We start from the raw sequence: 23,237 nt of genomic DNA, 5'->3' as shown, positions 1-23,237 counted from the left end.
TGGGAATATATCAATTTGACACAGAAGAGTATGCAACGGAGTATAAACCTTTAAATACGCCAGTAATCTATCTAGCTCGTCGATTTCTTTGGGATCCCGTGAGTATTCGCTTTCTAAATAAGCACCCTGCTTTTGAATGAAGAGAACTTTTTGTTCCTAAAGAACTCGTGAAGAGTATTTATCTTACTTATTCTTCAACAAGGGACCTAAAATTCAGTATTAAAAAAACGTTAAAGGCTATTCTAAAGCATAAAAAGGTGAGAAAAATAGCCCTAGGAATGAAAATTCAGACTAATGATGACGATTTACCTCTTAACATTAAAATGGAAGAAAAAGAAAATTTTGAAAGTTTCAAACGCTTTCAAGAAATTGGTATCCGATTGAGACGTGTATTACCATATTCCCAATTGGTGATAAGTGAACGTTGGTTCCGTGAAAAAACACGGGATGATAAGTTTAAACAAAATTTGCTCAAGGGAGAAAGGGAAAATAGAGATTTATTATCTAATGAATCTCTTATTTATAAAACTCTATCCGAAAGTCATGAATATTTATCAAATTTATTCTTCTCTAATAGAATGTTATTGAAACAAATGATCGATACATTGTTAAAAACAAAATGGCTTTCTCCGAATGCCATTGATTGCTTATTAGCGGAAGGATTGAATAAGAATAAAAAAGCCTAGATCTTTCATTTCAATATAAATTGATATTACGATGATGTAAGAGTAAGCATAGTAATAAATATGAACCACCCTCACAATAGACAGTGATATTCAGTAATGTAAAACTAATACAAATTAAATAGTTTTGAGTTTTAACTACTGATTTTCATTTCTTTCAACTAATCGATATTATAACATTAAGTTGTAATGATCAGCACTTATATCCTCAATGTAACAAACTATCAATGAATGGACAAGCAGTAATAGGATTAATATCTAACTAATAATCAAAATAATATGGTTCGATCATATATGACAAACCATAACTAAACCGCAGTAATTGGAGATTACGATTTGGAAATAATTAGAGAAGTGAGTTTATTCCAAGTGGTGCAATTTCATAACTCTTGGTCAAAGAAATTAATAAACGAAAAGGAAGGTGTGACTTCAGTTTAGGGGGGAGTAATTTGTTCCAGTTCAATCACCTTCACCTACACTATGAGTGTCTACAGCAGCGTGACCATAAGATTATCACATCCAGCACCACGTGATAAGTATTCGAGTGATTCCCTGTTTCCATCAAGCAATATAAGTCGATGGTCATTGCATATACTATGAAGCCTCCAATTAGCAATAAGTATAAGATAGAAACCAATCGATTAACACAACTTAGCGATCAACATAATATCATTAATAGATCACCACCATGAAAGGATTGTCGTATATAGCTAGTCATAGATTAATTAATAATTGAGATGTGATTACCTTAGAGGAACCCAATACTATAAGGTGCGATCTCTATTAAGAAATTGGTTATTAAAGGAAGAAGCTCCTTGAATAGACGCCTCGCTCCACATAGTCGCCACTCTCAACATGCGATATAAGCGATACCAATATATACGTGCAGGGGGGGATCATTATAGGGAGAGACATCACGGGTGGGGAAAACAAGAAAAGAACATGGAACGAACTATCTCGGAATTCTTATTAAGTTACGGGCAGTCACATCCTTGTTTTGATGGTGTGCATAAGGATACAATTAATATGTATGATTAATATATGAAGCCGATAATGATCTTAGGTAGAATATAATAATATAAATAAAGATAATAATGTGATAATTATGATTAATATAATATCTTATGAACACATCTCTGCATAATAATAATATCTATAACTGAATTAAAATATATATAAAAAGGAAAAAGGTAAGGGAGACAGGGCGGAAAGGTGACTTCAGCACTGCAGATTGGAGACCAGACTGCAGGTGCAGACAGGTAAGAGGTCACAGAATGTATGTATAAATATAGGTAATAATATTTAATATATATATATTAATGAACATAATGAATAGTTTAATATATATATATATATTAATAAATATAAGTAATGAACATTCTGAATACATATGTTAATGAAAGGTTCTTAGATGGTAAGGAATGTGTATGAACATAAGTAGTAAATACATATCAGGAATAGTAGGAATATATGTTAAGAAATAAATGTGAATATTGGTTAATGAACATTTTTATGAATATATGTAGTGAATACATGTTAAATCAGGAATATGTACATGTGGGTTATGGAATAGGAAAATAGTAATAAAATGCAAAAATGTATTATAAATGTAATCACATGTTGGAGGCTATAGGGAGGAAACTCTCTTAGTCTAAGGGAGGGATTATGATAATCCCTAGGGCAGTATATATACTGAATATCTAAATGCATATTTATGGCTTGGTTGACTAAGTTCATACAAGAAGAGACGGATCTAGCCGGTCCCCTCTGAGGACTTGGATGATGAGATGCATCATCCAAGGCAAGGAATTGACATAGGGTCTTCCTTGGATGGCTTGGGTGTAAGAAATTACACCCAAGACAGGAATCGAATTAACCTTCGATTTCTTGGATGGCTTGGGTGTAAGAAATTACACCCAAGGCAGGAATCAAATTAACCTTTGATTTCCTAGATGGCTTGGATGTAAGAAATTAACAGGAATCGAATTAACCTTCGATTTCATGGACAGGAATCAAATTAACCTTTGATTTCTTGGATGGCTTGGATGTACGAAATTACATCCAAGACAGGAATCGAATTCACCTTCGATTTCCTAGATGGCTTGGAACCAAGAGGGGTTCCAAGAAGGCGAGCTTCACGGCCGGCTAAGGACATATATCCATATGGCATTCGTATCCTTTTATTAGATGAGAATTGTGATTATGTTAATTTAGTATTTTAAATTGCAAGTTAGATTATATATATATATATATATATATATATATATTTGTTGTACTCTAACAATCTGTTTTGCAGGACAGTGATCTCTAACTAGTAGGGACATTACAGATCGCACATCCCCCCTTATAGCCCAAATTTCTCCCTTAAAGTAAAAAGATGAAATGAAAATACGAGGGGGGGGGTCGATTTATTATCACTTTGCCTAGGAGACCTGATTTTTACATTCACATAGGCATTTAAAATTCTTGCATTTTGGCTTGATAAGCCGAATTTTGAAAGACGTTTGTATTTTCACCTTAAGGGCCAAGTTTTCTCCAACAAAGTGGTAAAGTGCATTTCAAAGGTTACAAAGTCGAATTCACTTAGTCAAAATGAAAGTTCGCATTTTTCCCTAAATGGCAGAATTTCACTATCAGAGAGTGGGCATTTAAACAGTAGAGCCCGACATTGCCTAAGATGGATTTAATATTTGTTAAATTTATTTAATTTTGTGAGATGATTAATGCGAGCCGAAATTGATTGTTTGTAGAATCAACGAGCTAAGGCATCAACCTAGAGCTCAAATTGGAGACGCAATTGCGATCAACGTAGGCCAGCAAAGATGCAAGAGCGCATTGCAGAGGATCAAAACCAAGCATGGGGAAGCGCACCATCACCGGATGACAAGTTGAAGTCCACCAACGAGATTGAAGACCAAGAACACGCAAGAACACTCAAAATGTGCATTCTTAGAAAGATACATAGCTAGAAGAAATTCCAGAAAATCAGTTTTAAAAACTGAGATGTTTAAATGTAAAAGTTGTATGTGGGCCCTACCTAATTTATTCAAAACAAGGGGACACTGGTCAGTTATTTCCAACTACCTGATTGACTGAATTAAAGCCAAATAGTGGTAGGTAGTTGAGAACTGGTTGGGGGGATAACTGAGGATTAAATGGGCATGGGTTAAGGCTACCAAGTTCTAGAAGGCAGATTAGGACTGTTAGATGCAGTCCATCCCGGCCATTGGTTCAAATTTGTAAAATATATAAAAGGCAGAGGCCTTTCTCTTATAAAGGGTTAGATTGTTAGATTCTAGTTAGATTTTTTTAGAGTTAGAGCAGGTTAGAGTTTTTTTGTAGAAAGTTAGATTTTAGCAATTAGGAATGGAGTAGAACTGCTGCAGAAATTGTTGTAATAGCAGCTGAAATCAATATATGGACATTGATTTGGTGTTTATCATCTTGGTTTTATTCTGTTTGCATGGTTTCCTTTAGAAGGTTTCGATAGATTCTTTCTAGTGTGCAGGTATTTGATGGATTCGAGTGCATACCACTGGGGATATATTGATTGTGTATCCCTGTGTATGGTTAGTCTGAGCCATTAAAATCGTGCTTAGTTCAATCGCAGGTGTCCATCTAAGCTGCGCCAGAATTGGGTGCTTAGGCATACACCTGCAATCTGAAAATCTTCTAAGTCCCCTTGAAGATTGCAACGTTCATGTGAGGTTGTCAGTTATTCTGGTCAAGCAGGGATTGGTAATGTTGAATCCGTCTACTCACGCACCAATCTTGTTAATTTTAGGTCTCCTAAACCCTATCCTTTTGCATTTATTTTTCCCACAACATCTTAGGATGCAAATCAGCTTGTTGTAAAAGTAAGGCCCCTTGTGCTCCCAGCAAAACACATCAACCACTGAGCTATACCGTAGTCATGAACTGACATTTGGAACCTTGAGGTTGTCCTCATTGATCAACTAAACAACATTAGGGCTTCCTTATACAAGAGAGGATAGGATACTCAGCAAGAACATTCTATTTTGCGTTGGCCGGAGAGAGTTGTAGTGATACGATTTTAGCCACGTCAACAGATACCTCTGTTCTTTTTCACTCATAAAAAGAAATGTGTCTCAATACTGGAGAATAACATAGGTTGGAAGGAATGATCTGCTCTAACACCACTGTAATATGCAGCCCTGATTTTTCTTTCGAAATGCTTGAAACTGTTTGGAAACCAAGTGTTTGTTGTTTGCTAATTGTTTGTATCAGATTTCATTTATCACATATAATGCATTCTTGGAATACAATTACACTGAAAGAAATAGAACATCGATATGCTCAAATAACAAGGTCATCATAAAATTTTGTAAGATTACATATAAGATGGAAAATAGTGTATTACAATAACCAGACCTGAAAATACACTTTTTTAATGAATTTCAAGACATGAACAGCTGGTCGACAAACGCATGAGTCTTCTCCAAAGCACCGAAATGCAAAGAATCTTCTTCCAACTCACTCCAAGCATCTTCCAACTGCCAAAGACTTCTCCAAAACCCAATGCCTCTACAACAAGAAAGGAAAACAATCACCAAAATGCAGATTAATGTCTCCAGAGTTTCCACATACCAAAATAGGAAGTGGCGCAGAAACCTAGAGGGGCGATTCCATGCTAAAATTCATTCCTTCACAAAATTGACGAATGGCATATGGATTCGAGGCACCTAGACACTAGGAAACCAAATCTCCAATACCCAAGAATGATATAAAATTTAAACATGGAGTTATGAATAGAAATGTGAAACCCAGTATCTCTGAAAATGAAGACCAGCACTAAGAAAATTGCATTCAAACACACCCAAAATCAAGCAGAACTCCCGCAATGAACCACACCAAAAACTAAATACCCAAATCATAAAAATCCAAAAACCTTCATCAACTTCATACCCAAAACACCAATTTGCAAGTCAAAACACTAGAAATCTCTATCTATGAGCTACGATCAGCTAGGGTGGATATTTTACCATCGAAACCAGCACCACTGAAGAAGAAATTCATCCTCAACTAGCAACAAAAAACATCGCTGAGTTCATTCCGACAGCATCTCCTTAAGTTGTCAATTTCAAATGCCCAAATAATAGCCACAACTCATGTATAGAGTGGAGGAAAGAGTTAGGGCAACACCAATTTGAATTATAATATTTTTCCTCACTCTATCTTTTAAAAACGTTTTAATCTTCCTCTTACCTTGGCATCCACTTTTAGAGCCACATTATAATCTTTTATCAACTTAAGTCTTACCCCCTTTCCTAGGCGTCACTTTTGGGGGTCATTTTTAAAAACATTTTATCATTTGGGCGGTCACTTAAAGTTACAAAATATCGTTTTTTAAAACTTAAGTGAAAAACATTAAATATTATTCCTCTAACCTTAGGAAACTCACCATGGCCTGAAATCAAAAACACTTCACTTTGAATTTGAGAGAAAAGTGAAGTTGAGACCAAGTCCCCAAAATAGCACTTACTAAAAATAGAATCTCCATCGGAACACAATGCAATCATTGGCTCAAGCTCTCCACAAAACACTGAGTCCCTTAACCAACTCCGCTTAGCCTACGGGAACCCCGTGAATATGCTAATAGGAAGCCAAACTGACTAGGTGCAAGAAGGGGACATTGCAACACTTTCAAATTTCATCATGTAAAAATGGAATTCAAAAAGATGAAAGGCAATAAGAAATGGAATTTTAAAGTCATTATTCATAAATTTTAAACAACAGAAATTTAAAGGAAGTTCAAAATTTTGTGTTAAACTTTCAAAAAAATCTTCAAATTGGCATTGTTTACCTAATATCCACTTAGCATTAAGTGATCGACATCTCCACTTGGCATCAACCAGAGAACTTCCACCTAGCACCTTTGACAATGTTCACTTTCTAGCATCTAAAGCTCAATTTCCCTAGTTGGAATCACGTGAAGAAACTTTCATCGAGTGCTAACTATGACAATTTTTTCACATGGGTGACAATTTTCACTTTTTAGCATCCAAAGGTCAATTTTTTCACTGGGCATGTAATGTCCTATTTTAGGAACAATGCAATATAACCACAAAATGTAACACTCAAATACCACTTGTAATGTCCCCTTATTTAGTAACTTGTGAAATAGGGACAGTGATCTTGCAAAGATCAATTGCAAGAGACTTCTTCACTTCAAGTCTCCAGTATTACTATGAATAATAATGTAAGATACCACTTTGAATGCTCAAATTATGAAATTGATAAAATATAGATAATGATATGTTATTCCAAGAACAATATATGTATTAGATATTTATAGAATAATTGTTCTTATCAATATCACTGCTATTTCTGATTGGACAACTAGATATATGCTAAGTGAATTGATCTAATTATATATTTGCACTTAGTGCAATGAATTGACCTCTGCTATATCTGATATGGCTGATTGAATATGCAAGATGATCTTGATAGCTTTCTCTGATTGGACAATCGGATTGCTATCTCAGTTACAATCCTTCAACTTATGCAATTGATTCCACTTATTGCTTATAGTAATAATTGATGTGTCTATTATGTCAATATGCTTGTGCAATTATGAATGATGCTGCTATGTCTGATATAGTTGATAGACTCTTGCAAAAAGGTGCTGTGTCCGATCTTCCTTTGTACGTATGCAGCCAATAATAGCCAATATGGCAATTGCTCAAAGAGCTCAAAGAGCAGATCCAAATATGGATAAAAGACATAAAAGGTTTCCAATTCGATGATTGCTGAACTGGAGATAAATGCCTTCATATATCTTCCAATTGAAATGATAAGTTATGTCGTAAAGGACATCACTCATGTCTGTTCATAATCGCCTTCTTTCCTTATACTAATTGCACCATTCCATACATAATTAGTCATCTCATAACCGCCGATTAGTCCCCTTACTATCCGCTATCCTCATGACAATTGATCGCTGTCATTAACAAAATAAATCGTGCCTCGTCAGATATCCATTAGTTGTTGATAACATCCTTCCCTTAATCAACGTTGACAGTTAATACTCTTAATTAACCGGGTTTGCATTAGTTTGCATATTGATCTAACTATCATCGATATTATTCAGTGTTTATATTAGTCACTGTATTCCATTAATATGTGATTGATATATGCCTTAACCGATATTCTTATGAGCATATTTCGATCTTCATAACATATTCAGCATCTAAAATCATTCGCTGTCAATACCAATCATTCTTATCATAAAGACTTTAATCAACTATCTTCTTATTTGCTCGAATAGTATTCCTTAGGCTGATATCCTCCACTCAATAGTTATTCTTCACTTACTGATTTAGGATAATGGATCGATGAGCCAATTTGAGCCAATTACTGTCATTCGATTATTAATATTCAACACTAATTATTGATTTGTCGAAATTATAATTTGTCTTCATAGATGCTTCCTCTTCATTGGATGTATATTGCTGTGATTGTCTCTGCAAGTGTTGACTGACTGATCTTCACGAAGGTGATCTACAGAACTCATGATGCAATCCTTATACAATGTCTTGAATGTAGCAATCTTGATGAAGGTGCTGATGAAAGTATTGATCCTTATAGCTTTCCCATATAATTTTTTTGATTGCTTGCCATCCATCCTTGGAAAGGTGATTATCATCTTGAACATATCCTTATACCTCAGTGTTATTAGGAAAAGCGTCTTATTCATAAGACTTCACGATTTTCCAAATATCTTATTTCTAATTGCTTATGTATCTTTACTTCTAACTATCTTCTAACTATTGTTAGGTGTTCAAGGTCTGCCACTCCTTGCCCACATGAGTGTTTGTAATGTCCCCTTATATTAATGTTTAGGAAATTAGGGAACAGTTGTATTGCAAGTCAATTGCAAGAGACTTCTTTAATCTCTAATAATGTCTAAAATGATAATGATTCAAGTAAGAATAATAGTCTATGATACCACTTCTAAGAGATTTATCCTTATGTTATACAATTGATATCATTTATAATCTGATGATATATGATATATGGGAACAATTCCACTGCTATCTCTGATTCAACACTTAGGTATATGCAAGATGATTTTGATCTATACATCCATACTTAGAGGAATGCAATCAATGTTAAGATTATCTCTGCGGTCTCTAATATGATTGATGACAATTGTGCAAGGGTGATCCTAATTACAAAACTAAGCTTCTGCTAAACAATATGTATTATGCAATCAGATTTGTGTAATCAATGTGATTGGTAGCTGTCTCTGATTCGACAATGGAAAGTATGCTGTAATATATTCTGATCAGTATATATATATATATATATATATATATATATATATATATGTCGCTTATAGCGATGGGTGATCAGCTGCTCCTGATATGTCTTTATGAATATGCAAATGTGTATGATATCACTTACAGCGATATAGTGCTGTTTCTGATCTGTCTTTGTAAACTTACAACAATGGCGCTCTTCCTGATTTTGTATTTTATGTCTATGCAACCAGTTTATGCCGACAGGACTTGCTCACTTGAGTGATCCAACAAGGATATAAATAAAAATAAGAAATGGTCCATGATCCTCTAATGAATATGGATTCCTTATTAATATCTTCTAATCCTGAATAGTTACATCTCTTTGATTTGGAACAGACACATCCTTCTCTTAATCGTGGATCTCCGTGAATATTAATCGCATCCCTTAGTAGGAAAATAAGTTATTAATCGATGATGGTTAGTTAAGGTCTTAACCTAAATGTATAAACTATTGGTTATTTATTCTTCAACCCTTAATCGGATCTTTAATCCCCGATCATGATAGTGAGCAAATCGCATGTCTTTATATCTGCGTCTTGGTTTGTAAAGGTGTGATTCTTCTCTAGAGTCATATCCTTTGATAAATTATATTAACCTTTAATGAATCGCACCTCTTGGTAATACAATTTCTAATTAATTATTGATTAGTTCCCGATAGTCCTTTCTGAAATAGTGAAGGTCTTGATTTAATTATTAATTCTTCTCGTTATAGTAATCAATAGTGTGGAGCATTTGGGCGGCACCATAGTTCTGATACATATTATTATCCACGACACTCTCAAATGACATATTCATGCTTTATCGTATTTGGAAGTATCAATTGCTCTATTCATACTTCTTATAGGGGATCAACCCATGATCATAGTGAATTTGCTTCAGTTGTACTATCAGTCGGTTATTTTAAACATAATCTTCATGTGGTCTTTCCATCGTTTTCTTTATAGAATCTCTTGAGAACTTATCTCAGACTATGGTCAAAGGAATTGGCCACCAATACATAAAGGCACCTCACTTTCATCATACCCAGAATCTGCGTTCTCATTCTATGATTCGGCAATAGAGAAGATTTTCCTTATCGCCGTTAAGTTTGGTTCTATCATTGAAGATATGGATATATCAATCTTCGATATACCTTCAATTTTATGTGGCGCTCAATATAATGTGATTGCTGAACATGAGCAAGTCTGGGAGCGACGGATATAAGAATATCGATATTTCTACTCTTATTAAGTCATCGTTTTCTTTAGTACCTCATTACCAATATTACCGCATCTTAATTTCTCCAATTATTCCTTGATAGCTTTTGTTTACAATTATGAGTGACTCATATGCGATTATTTACTGTGAATGGCACATCTCGACATGGCTATGATGGACCAGGATCTGGATGTTGTAATATGGTCAAGCATTAACACGTCTAAAAGACTAAGTTAACACGTTTTAACAAAGAGTCAATTCATATTTAATCATAACATAGAACTGATTTATATAATAACCAATTTATATATATTAAGCATTACATAGAATCGATTCATATATTAATCGATTCATATTAATTATCTCATAGAATCGAATCATATAATAGTTGATTCATATACATAATACAATGTATATTAATTAGTGAACTAAGTTGACTCGGTCAGTGTAATATATTCGATATATCTATTTTATGTTTTAATGGTAAAACTTCTTTAATAGTTAATATAATATTAATAATTTGAAATATGAACGTTACATTAAAATAAAACAATAATAATAAATAATAATCATAACAAATAATAAATATTAATAATCATATATTAAAGGAAAATCGTGAAGTCTCATAAATGAGACGATTTTCCAATATTATTAAATGTTAATTAATAAATGTTTTAATTATCATCTTTATTTAATCCCATGTCCAAAGAGGGGTTATGACAGCGTTTTATTGCTATTATGCTCTAGGTCAAAGATGGGGGCATCAAATGGCATCAAATTATGAAAACCTTCAACTAGAGTTAAGTGACCAAAAGTTCCATTCGATGTCAAGTGAAGAAACTTCCACTTGGCACCAAGTCATAAAAGTTCCAAAATTGGCATTAGTGCCATAGAATCTACACTTGATATTAATGAGCTAGAACATTGACTAAAAAGAAAATAGGCATGTTTTTCTTGCCAAAATGAAACAAGGAATAAAGAAAAAGTGGCACCCAAGTTAGTATACCAGCCCAAGAGGAAGATGAACATCAAATAAAACAAAATAAAAGAGAAAAACGATGAATTCAAGCCCTCCATTCAATGTGACATTCAAGATGAAGCATATCAATATTTTATTATTTTTTAAAGGTGACGACGGCTAGTTCAAGCAAATTAGAAGATTAGAGCCCTTGATTTAGATGTACAATCAAGATGAAAAGTGAAATGGAAAGAAAGTAATATTTTATATTATTAGATGATGAGGATAGAATTGCTTTCAAAACATTTTTTTTAAGCTTCAAGGAGCAACAAATGGAAGGTTATAAATATGTATCATCTACACATACAATGTATTGAAAGCGGATGTCAAACTTATGCTACAAAAATTGTCATTCCAAGGTTGAAGTCAAGTTAATGTGTTTGTGTTAGTAATGAAAGACAGTGAATGTTACACTTATGCTAAAGAAACTGACTAGTTGTTAATGTTATTATGTAACTATTAATACCATGTTTGCAATTCCATGAGTGGAATTAATTGCACAATCTTGTCAAACTTTATGTTGATGTTTATTGCTCATCGAAGTAACAATTTTGTGTATTCCTTCAACAATTTACTTAAGGAATCATGTGATGTTCTTTCATTTTATCATTTCCTACATCAATGCTAATCTATTGGTCTCTAATTTAGCCAATAAATAGTGTCAATTGGTGTTAAGTAATCAAATCTTGTTTGTAGCTAAACATTAGTCTCTGTTTTTGTTGACTTGGTGGCGAGCACCTCCTTGGGGACTCGTGGCATGGCTTAACCGCCTCCAGTGGGTCGGGTTAAATCTAGAGTCTGTATCGGGCGTTGATAGTTCGAGCTTTTGGTGCAACGGCAAACGGTTCAAACAATTGGTATCAGAGCCTTGGGTCACGGGTTCGAGTCTCCCTTCAATGGATGTTGAAGGATCAGTTTGTGCTGAGGGGGAGATTGTTGACTTGGTGGTCAGCACCTCCTTGGGGACTTGTGACATGGCTTAACCGCCTCCCATGGGTCAGGTTAAATTTAGCGTTTGTATCAGGTGTTGATAGTTCAATATTTTGGCGCAATGGCAAATGTTTCCAGCAGTTTTAACTAGTAGGAAGTTGTGTTTGTTTTTGCTTGAGTTGTTATTCCACCTTAATCTGAAAAACTCACCGCAGTCTTCGCTACTGGTAGTTTGGTGCTTCCTGCAAGACAAAAACATAGTCCAAGCGATATTTTGTATTAAATGCAAATCCCTCCATTGATGATTTGTATAGTGTAAGTATTTACAGGCTCTATTAGTTTATTTAAGTTTAGTCAAATCTCAGGGAGCTTACCCTTATAATTTGAAGAATGCTTTTAACATATTCATTCTTCTATTTTGTGTTGTCATAAAAGTGACAATTTAAAACACCAGCAGTAATGATCGTGATGCTTTTCCAAGGCATAGATCAAAAAATGTCAATCATGTGCACATGGAAAAGGAAGAAGCCATGATGGCTGTGACCTATGAACAATTGAAGAAAGTGGCATACCCTGATCAGATTACAAATAAGCAATGCCCATTGAAACCCATTAGGTAGCATGGACTCTTATTATGGCTAATTTATTTTTTGTTATTGTGAATTTTGAACTCTAGATCAGAAATTGCCATTGTGGTTCAATTTGTAAAAACTACAGACACCAGAAACACACTGCTGTAGCTTTTTGAAAGTTAAATTGTAATTGTGGATTCCACATTTCATTATGTAAAATTAAATTTTATATTGTTTTGAATCCATCATTATCTTTAATTTAAAAATAATCCTATAAGTGTCTAACCTGTGAATAGTGTATTTTAAGCCACAAGCCCAATGGTGGTGTCCAAGTTGTCTCTGGAAACATGTCACTATGGTCCCACAATTTGGCCCAACATTCAGTTTTCCATTTTTTTAAACTATTCTTTTGTTTTGTTTGTGGCCTTTGTGTGGAGAAAGGAAAAGATGATGAAAGCAGAATGAATTAATTACGCTAAATGAAGGATGTAGCAATAAAGGGAGTAGTATTAAATGTATGTAACAATAACAATTACAGAATTTTAAAATTCGGTGGATTAATATTGATTAAGGCTCGCATAGTGTGGAAGGACAAGAAAGGTTACCTGATAGAACTTAAACACTAGTTCCTTAAAATAAAATACAGTTTTAGAATACCAAAACAATCAAATGGTACTGTAAACTGCATGAAACTCTCTCAAAGGCATAAAGGATGCCTGCAATCTTCAGAGAAGAGACAAAATAAATGATATCTTTTATCCATTCCCATCCAATTTAAAATTTTCTGAATTGCAAAATGAAAATCACAGTGCTTCTATTAACTTATTGAATGAAATAATCTTTTGGTATGTTGAATCACCTACCAGTAATCAGCAGTCATTTGCCTCAGTCTTGCCTCCAGTCGTAGCAATAATGCTGTTCTTTCAAAATCCTGCTTATCGTGTGCAGGCTCTATGAAATTTGCTTCAAGAACACCTGTTAAGCATTTAGATGGTCAAGCAAGCCTATAATAAGTTCATTGTCCTATCAGGCACCTTAGCTGTAGATATCACACTTTGCATTACACAAGATACTTTCACTTTGGGAACATACCTACAACACCTCGTCCTCTACTATCTGTATTACTTGGCCAGATTGTCCAAAAGGGCTGAATAGCATTAATAATAAGTTGGAATAAATTTTTATTGTAAAAATTGAAATATGTAATAAAATACTGGAAAACGTCATATTTGACAGGCTGTATTCATAGTTGAATATAAAGCACTTTTCTCATAATTAAAGATGCTGGAACATAGTGGAATAGCGTATTATTAAGGAGTCAGAAATTAATTTCACATTTCTTATACTGGTGTTTGACTTCTCACTACCAAGAATGAATACTCACTGTAATAAGACGATTCCTGTGATATACATTGAATCCATGAACATTAATTGCAGGTGCTTCTGGTGCAAACCCTATGCTAATTGCCACAAATGCCTGAATACATAGCAAACATTTCATGAGACAGGTGGACATGATCCTAAACGCTTCAATGCTTATAATATACCAAATAGAAGCACTCAATTCTGTGGAGAAGGGATCTATTCCAAATTAATGAATAGGAAAAATATGCTAAAAATTGCAGAAACACTTTGATATATATTCACTTGACATACAGGAAAATGGCATTCTCAAGCAAACATTCAGGTTTCCAACCTAAACAAAATCAACAATTGTCTTTAAAGTTTAAATCCAGGAGTTATTTTCCAAGTTCTTTCTTCTGTAAGCACCCTCAGATGGCAATTTTCTGTTTTAGTACTTACTATTCATTTCTTGAATTATGAAATTACTGTAACCTCATCATCTCATGATAATTTTTTTGGACGCAGATACTAATAAAAATAAAACTATACAAAGTTCATCTCCAGAAGCTTTTACAAATCCAAAAATAAAACTTTTTAAATCCAGGAGTTATTTTCCAAGTTCTTTCTTCTGTAAGCACCTCAGATGGCAATTTTCTGTTTTAGTACTTACTGATCATTTCTTGAATTATGAAATTACTGTAACCTCATCATCTCATGATAATTTCTTTGGACACAGATACTAATTGTTAATGCATGGTAGCTTATGCAAGATAAGATATTCCTAACCTTCCTTGTTCTGTTATTTATCTACATGCTTCATGCCTGATTTATATTGCATATGATTATCGGGCTTAATTATATCGAGCATATTTGTTATCGGGTTTAATGAATACACCGCTTCATTTGGCATTAACATTGGTTAACAAATGCACCGGTTGGATTATATTCATCGTGCACTTTGAATCATCGGTGTTTATATGAACCGATTCATTAAATTGATCAGTCATTATATTATGATATTACAATATGCTATCGGGGGTTTTTGAACCGATAATCAGCATTGTGTTAATGGTATAATTGTAAAGGCACCGATCAATGGGTGCATTGATCGGTCATGCCTAAAAGGCATGACCGGTCAATACACCAATTGACCGGTTGCCTAAATGATATATATGCCAATTGAATTCATTTGGAGAAGACATAGAAAATATTAAATGATCTCTCTCCTTCAGACCTGCAGATAAAAATCAGAATTATTAGACATTCACATAATTCCTCATATCCATATATAGCATTCATAGTTCATACTTCATAACTTGTTCTTTAATTAAAATTGAAATAACTTTACACTAATAAAAATAAAACTATACACAGTTCATCTCCAGAAGCTTTTACAAATCCAAAAATAAAACTTTCAAACCTTAACAGGCTTTGAGTCGGAAGGGGCCCACTTTCTTCATTTTCTTGATATCTATCTACCTTGCAATTTGTTACCTCCCTCCAGCTTCATCTTACTTTGTTTCTCAGATTGATATTAATCATGTCTTGCCATTGAACTTTTGATAGAAGGCAGCATTATTTTAATGTATATAAAATGTGTGTATTTATCAAATGCTACACAAATTCATCAAATGCTAACAGGAGAGACCTATGGCAATGCAACTGATATAATTTATCTTTACAATGCACCTTCCTAAGAATCAAACATATGAACATACATGAACGAATGCTAGAGCTATGTAATAATTGATATATGTAAGAATTCTGCTCAAGAGTCAAAACATAATTATTAGAAATCCAGCTGCTAAAATATTATTCATTCCCAAACCCCTTGATTGATGTATAAACCAAGAACAGCTATGCCACAGTCCGATTCATAACATATAGATTTAAATGGAGATGCTCCCAATTACCTTTGCATGCACTGTACCACCTCTAATGATTGCTTATGACATATGCAATAAAGCACTTAAATAAAACATCTCAAATGCAGTTAATAACTTGCATCACACACACAACAACATGCAACATAAGATTACTTTGAAGAAACCCTCAACTGAGCAACTCCAGGAAGATAGAGCTATGATCCTCATGACACTAATCCACATCCATACATGTTTGGAATGCCTCGATGTGACTTAAATGCATCCGATAGACCATCCTAAAATGGTTCATGACCAGCAGCTCTACTTACAACAATGAAAAATGAAGAACAATACCTCTGACACAGGATCTACTGTCCACTTGCAAGCAGTCTAAAATTTGTTGTATCATTCCAAATGACTCAACATGCAATATCTGCTGAAATGGGATGCTTGAAGGAATGTTGCCACACTTGCACAATGTTCTACCTTCTATCAGCATCCTCTCTACCAACTGGTCTCAGCTCACCAATCTGCTGATCATGGCCTTTTCTTCTATTTTCCTTCGATGCCCTCTCCCTCTTGGAATCCTGTCCTTCTAAGCTTCTTCAATGGTCTTGTGTGCAAGGGCGTGGCTCTTAGTCAGCACTTTTCCTTGCACCCTTCCATACATCGTGTGTTTCTCAATAAACTGTTGCTAAGAATAATGGAATTGTGCCTTTTCAAACAGCACTTTGATCATATGGCTTTAATTTAATATTAAATGTTATTGACTATACCTGTTAAAACAGCACTTCAATACTTGGGATTAATTTATTATATTATTTAATATTAATTATTTTTGTTTATAAATTAATATTTAGATATTGATTATATAAAAATATAAGATAGAAATTGGTTATATAAGAACTAAATTAATACGATGACAAATAAAATAATTGATTATATATTAATATTTATATAGGGATATTATAGTCCACCCTTCCTAAATTTGCTTGTCCTCAAGCAATTTAAGGTTCGGGTGCTCAAATTTCTGCTCCACTAATTTTGATGGAAGATTGCTTATATGGTTGTAATCTCAAGAAGACAAAATCTCCAACCTCAAATGTCCATTCAGTTCGGTTCTGGTCAGCATAGATCTTTTGTTGGTTCTTCACATGGTGGAGGTTATCTTTGAGAACATTCATGATGTCAACATTCTGCTGTGCAAAATCCTTAGCTCTTGGTACCTTGCTTTTTGGAAGAATTGAACTCCCAAAACAAGTAGCCTCATAATTGTATAGAGCTTTAAATGGGCTCATTCCAATTGATAGATGGTGTGTAGTATCATAACAATATTCGCCGAGGTGCAACCATTTTACCCATGCATTCTGTTAGCCTATAACATAATTCCTCAAATATCCTTCTATCCACTTATTAACGATTTCCGTTTGTCCATCAGTTTGAGAATGATAGCTTGTACTAGGTGTTAATTCCGTGCCCACTAAGCAGAAAAGCTCTTGCCAAAACAAGCTAAGAAATTGGATATCCCTATCACTGACAATGTTCTTTGGCAACCCATGTAGCCTAAACACTTCTTTAAAGAAAACTTCGGCAATTTGAGGGGCTCTATACTCTGTACATATGGCCATAAAATGTGCATATTTGGTCAGTTGATCCACTACTACGTGTATGCAATCCTTTCCTTGGATTTTTGGGAGGCCCACTATGAAGTCCATGGAGATACTTTAACATTTCTGATCTGGTACTAGTAGAGGTTGAAGTAGGCCTACTGGATGTGTTTACTCTGCCTTGTTCCTTTGGCATGTCATACATTCTTGGACATGTTTGAATATATCCTTCTTAAGTCCTTTCCAAGAATATTTTTCCCTCACCTTCTTATATGTTTTGTAATTCTTGAATGTCTTGCTAAGGGGTCGTCATGGAATTCCTTAATAATTCTTGCCTTCATTTTTTAACTAGGTGTAAGGTATATTTTGTTTTTAAAGAGGATGAGTTCCTCTACTACTTTATAATCTTCACATTGTATGTTCCCTTCCATGATGTCATTTTCATGGGAGACTTTGGCATATTCCGCAATAATGGAGTGCTTCCAATCTGCTATGATATTTGTTATCATACATAAGTAGGGCCTTCTAGACAATGCATCGGTTACCATATTGTTCTTCCCTTCAACATATTCTATGGCAAAATTGTAAGCTTGTAGTTTGCTTACCCACTTTTGTTGATGATCGTTAAGATCTCTTTGTTTTAAAAAGAACTATAAGCTATTATTATCTGTTTTGACCAAAAAAATTCCACAAACCAAATATTGCCTAAATTTTGCCAAGGCATGCATAATAGCCAACATCTATTTATCATAGATAGAGTAGAACATTTCGGTAGTAATGATTTTTCTGCTTTCAAAAGCAATTGGGTGCTTATTCTGCATGAGGACTGCACCAATGCCCTCTCCAGATGCATCACATTGAAGTTCAAATGGTAAAGAGAAGTTGGGAATGGCCAAAACAAGACATGTGCTCATTACCACTTTGAGGTCTTCAAAGGCTTGTTGACCTTGTTCATTCCATCCAAAAACTCCCTTCTTGGTTAGGTTTGTGAGGGGGGCTGCAATTTTGAGAATCCCTTCACAAACCTTCGGTAATAACTGCATAGTTCAATAAATCCTCTTAGCTAAGTTAAGGTTGTGGGTCTAGGCCATTCCTTAGTAGCCTTGATTTTCTCTTTGTCAACGCATACACCCTACTCACTGATCGTGTGGCCTAAGTATAGAATTTCCTTTAATCCAAATTCACACTTTGAAGCTTTGGCATATGGTGATTCTTGCTCAAGAATTTCTAATACTTCATCAATATGCCTAAGATGATCCTCCCATGTTTTACTATGTATTAGGATGACATCAAAGAATATTAACAAGAATTTTCTCAGTTGCTTCCTAAAAGTATGATTTATACAAGATTGAAATGTAGCAGGGGCATTTGTTAATCCGAAGGGTAGGACTAGAAATTCAAAATGTCCATGGTGGCATCTGAATGTTGTTTTTGGAATATCCTCCTCTCTCATTCTTATTTGGAGATATCCTGACCTAAAGTCGATCTTAGAAAAATACTTGGCCCCATGGAGTTCATCTAGAAGCTCATCCACTCTAGGAATAGGACATCGATTCTTAATAGTGTTTTTATTCAATGCTTTGTAATCTATAAACATCCTCATTGTCTCGTCTTCCTTTTTTACAAGTATAACTAATGATGTGAATGGGCTTGAACCTGGTTGAATGTGGCCCATCTCAAGTAATTCATTTATAGTCCATTCTATCTCTTCTTTAAACTTTTGTAGGTGTCTATATGGAGTGGTGATTATGGATTGGGCTCCCTTTTCCAATTCTATGATATGCTCAAATCCTCTCTTGGGGGGTAGCCCTAGAGGGATATAATCAAATATTTTTTTATGCTTATTAAGAATGGGACGTATATCAATGTGTGTGGTTTTGTCTTGTAGGGTGAACTTATCAAGAATCATACACTAAGCTGCCCATTCTCCATGTCCTTTCCTAAAAATTCTTTCCATTCTTTTACAAGAGACTACCTTCGGAGATTCGTTGGGTAATCCTTCTAATGTTACCTCTTGCCCATAATGTTAGAAACGGATTGTTACGTTGGGTAGATCAAACATAAAGCATCACACGGAGTGTATCCAAGAGGTGCCTAATATTATATCAGCATCCAATGGCTCTTGTCGCAATTGCTTCTGTAAATCCTTTGACATTTTTAGTTTCCAACTTCCTTTTCGCCACCAATTTTTCATCTATGAAGTTGTGAGAGGCTCCGCTATCCACTAAGGTGATGACTTTTTGTCCTCTAAGATGCTCTTAATGCAGAAAGAATGGTGTTTTGAAGCTTGAGTGATAGTGGCTAGAGTTGCTTGCTCTTCTTCACCATACTTAGCCTTCTTCTTGGGATTCTCTTCTCTCTCCTCAGAAGTTGCTTCTAATTGGTGGGCTTGGCTCTAACATTTATGGTTCCCATCTCTCCTTGCAACTATAGCATGATTTTTTCTTATCTAAACCTCCTTTATGACAGTTGTGCCCTCTTTCCCAAGGTTCTTGACATTTGAAGCATAAGTTCTTTCTTTTAAGCTCATCTCTGTCTAGGTAACCCTTGCGGTGATTGTCCTTCTTGTGAAAAGCTTTTGTATGATCATTTGGAGCTTTGGTATTAGGAGTTGATGATTCTAATCTTAAGGCCTTTTCAATAGCATCATCTAGGGTTATTGGATTGAGCGCACCTACCAATCCTCTCGATGATTCTTTCAGCCATTCCACAAATAGATAGGTTAGACTATCTTCATCTATCCTTGCAACTCTTACTGCAATTCTTTGGAATTTAGTGATGTATTCATCCATTGTCCCTAGCTGTTTTTACTGAGTCATATCCTTGAAGTCTTTTTGGGGATGTTTACAGTCAAACCTTTTAATCAATTTTTGTGAGAATTCTTCATAAGAAGTTATATTTTGGTGCCCTTGGGTGAGGATCCCATGGTGCCACCATTCGTGGGCTAAGCCTTCCAACTGTAGGATGTCAAATTGGATTGCATCCTCTTCTGTCATAGGACTGGCGGACAAATAAGTATTTAATTTTTGCAACTGAGCATGGGCTGTGATTTTATCTTACCCATCAAAGTTTAGGAGGGTTACCTTATTTATCTTATGCTTTAAGTCCTTGCTTGAAAGTTCCTTTTCTCTCCTAGAGGTCTCATGTTTCTTTGCTTCACAAAACTCCCTGAATGATATGACCTTTCTTACTTCAGGACTTAAGTTTGTGTATGCTTCTGCCATTTCCTCTATGCTGTTATAGAGAGGATTAATTTCTTCTTCCTCCTTTGGTTTATCATTTCTTGGTAGGAAGGATGGCTTTGGGATCTTAGGTGTGGATGATCTACTACTATATTCTGAGTGATTTGTACTAGTGTCCCTTCCACTCGAATTTGTTCTAAGATCATTGATTGAGGTATTCATGTTTTGCAAGGCTTGCATGAGGACTTGGGTTCTTTCATTTTGTTCCATCAATGTCTTGGTTGTTATCTCCATAAATGTCCTCATCTCATCAGGTTCAGCCATATTATTGTTTTGATTAGGATTGGAACTTGTTGCAAGTTTCCTCCTTTCCCTTTCTAAAGCTCTTTGTGCCCTTTGGCTAGTTTGCATCAACATAACCTTTCACAGGATCACAATATATAGCTCTAATACCAATTGTAATGTCCCCTACTAGGTTTAAGCCTGTTTTAACCATAATTAATCTATTTCAATATACTTATGACTTAAACTAAATTGATTAGGAGACAAATCTATCTTAACATGAATCAAATCTGTGATATTTCATAGTTCAATTAACTTATCAATTATTAATAAGTAATTGTTCATCTACCATACTAGATAATTAATTCTATCATACAAGATAATGTTGTGCGTTATGCACACCCCACCCTGGGGGGGGGTGTAATTTTTGAAATCTGCCCGACAGAGAAGAGAACAAAAAAACCCAGCCTAAAGCAAAGTCGCACATTAGCATCAAAATACCCAAATTTCTCACAAAGAAATAAAATTTCACAAGTCAAAGATAGGACCAGAGGTTCGCTCATTTCACCTTAATTAGCCCAATTCTATCAAATATCGGCCCTTCCATTCATTTTCAGAGAGGCAAATTCGCTCATCTAATATGAAACCCCGAATTGCTAGCTTAGGCTGGTTGGCCATTCAGAATCAAAAACCTAAAATTGTGAAATCCTCCAATACGAAAACCAAATTCGCGTGTTGAAGCCCGAAAGTCTGAATGTTTTGTATCAGAGGGGAAAGGGCGTTTAGTGTAAAGGTAAGTTGTGTATTTCAAGTCGCACCCTCTGATCAAAGCTCTCATTTTGGTAGACCGCAGGCGAATCAAAACGCAAGAAGAAAATCGCGGATTTCATCTTATATGGCCAAAACCAAAATCGCACAAAACCTCGCAGTTGGTATTATTTCGCATTTCCTTGAGAATGGCCGAGTTTCATGAAACAAGGAGGAGGGTCGCCTTATGACCTCGTGCATTCCAATCAAAATTTCTGAAGTTCGCTTAAAGCTGGGCGTTTGGAAATAAGCCCTAAGTCGCACATACTCTCCCAAATGGCCGATTTTGGTGTAATCTCATATTTCACACAGATTGCTCGATTTTTGTTTATAAAAATGACGTTTAAGAGAAAAAGAAATAAATCTCTCAAATCGAGCTGATAACCCGAAATTTGCAAAGGGGGCACTTTGAATCAAAGTAAAAATCGCCCATTCTGAACAAATGGCCCGAAATATTAAAAAGGAAAAGTTTATTTTTAAAAAGCCAAAAATCGTGCCTCTTTGTCCAATTGGCCTTAAGTCTACCAAAATGTGGGGGGAGTTATTAAATTAAGTTGCAAATATAATGTTCTCTTCTTTTCATCGAAAGGCCCGATTTTTAGTACAAAGGAAGAGGGCGTTTAAAAGGGGTTAATCGCTCATTTTGAACAAAGAACCCGTATTTTGCAACTGATGAGGAAAAAGTGCCAAGTCAATGAGAAATCTCGCAAAAAGGTCAATTCGCCCGAAATTAATAAGTCAGGGATTTTAAAACATTTAAAAGTAAAATCACACAAAATGAACTAAATGCCCAATTTTTTTTAAAACAACAAAGAGAAAATCACATATCCTTCAAATTTGACATATTTGTTTAAAAAGTCACCATTTTGACCTTAAAACCCTAATTTCGCAAAGGATATTTACTTAAATCCTTTAATTTTTCAAAATGATTGATGAGGTTCAAAATTTATTGTTTGTAGATCTACGACATCGGGAAAGCTAAGACGTCAACCTGAAACGCAAATTGGAGACATGATTGCGATCAACGCCAGGAAGCGAAGATGAAGAGCGCGTTGCAGAGCATAAAAAGACAAGTACGGAGATGCACGCCGCCGTTGAACCGGAAAGACTGAAAATGAAAGAACACTTAGAATGCTACAAGTCAATGCATTCTAAGAATTACACAGCTGGAATTAATTCCAGAATATCAATTTAAAAACTGAAATGCTTTATTGTAAAATAACTATCTGTGGGCCCCGTCTAATGTATTCAAAACAAAGGGACACAAGTCAATTATTTTCAACTACCGGATTGACTTGAATTAATGTCAAACAGTGGTCGGTAGTTGAGAAAGTGGTTGGGAGGATAACTGAGGATTAACTAGGCATGGGTTAAAGTTGCCAAGTTCTAGAAGGCAGATCAAGGCCCTTGGATGCAATCAATCTTG

At 34.9% G+C, this 23,237-nt stretch overlaps 1 protein-coding gene across 3 annotated transcripts in view; it reads right to left on the bottom strand.

Annotated features, from left to right (window-relative positions):
- The window catches only part of LOC131051361 (protein MICRORCHIDIA 2), a 219,274-nt gene that overhangs the window by 61,643 nt on the left and 134,394 nt on the right, over positions 1–23,237 (bottom strand). For all 3 annotated transcript variants that reach the window (XM_057985847.2, XM_057985846.2, XM_057985845.2), the window contains exons 13-15: positions 14,109–14,201; positions 13,817–13,871; positions 13,588–13,699 (exon numbers count right to left, since the gene is read on the bottom strand). In XM_057985847.2, coding sequence (XP_057841830.1) covers positions 13,588–13,699; positions 13,817–13,871; positions 14,109–14,201 — 260 coding nt within the window. The remainder of the gene's footprint in view (positions 1–13,587; positions 13,700–13,816; positions 13,872–14,108; positions 14,202–23,237) is intronic.

The sequence above is a fragment of the Cryptomeria japonica genome, chromosome 11 (assembly GCF_030272615.1).
Source record: "Cryptomeria japonica chromosome 11, Sugi_1.0, whole genome shotgun sequence".
Lineage (NCBI taxonomy): Eukaryota > Viridiplantae > Streptophyta > Pinopsida > Cupressales > Cupressaceae > Cryptomeria > Cryptomeria japonica.
Note: the sequence above shows the minus strand (reverse complement) of the source record. Positions and strands in the feature narration are given on the sequence as shown.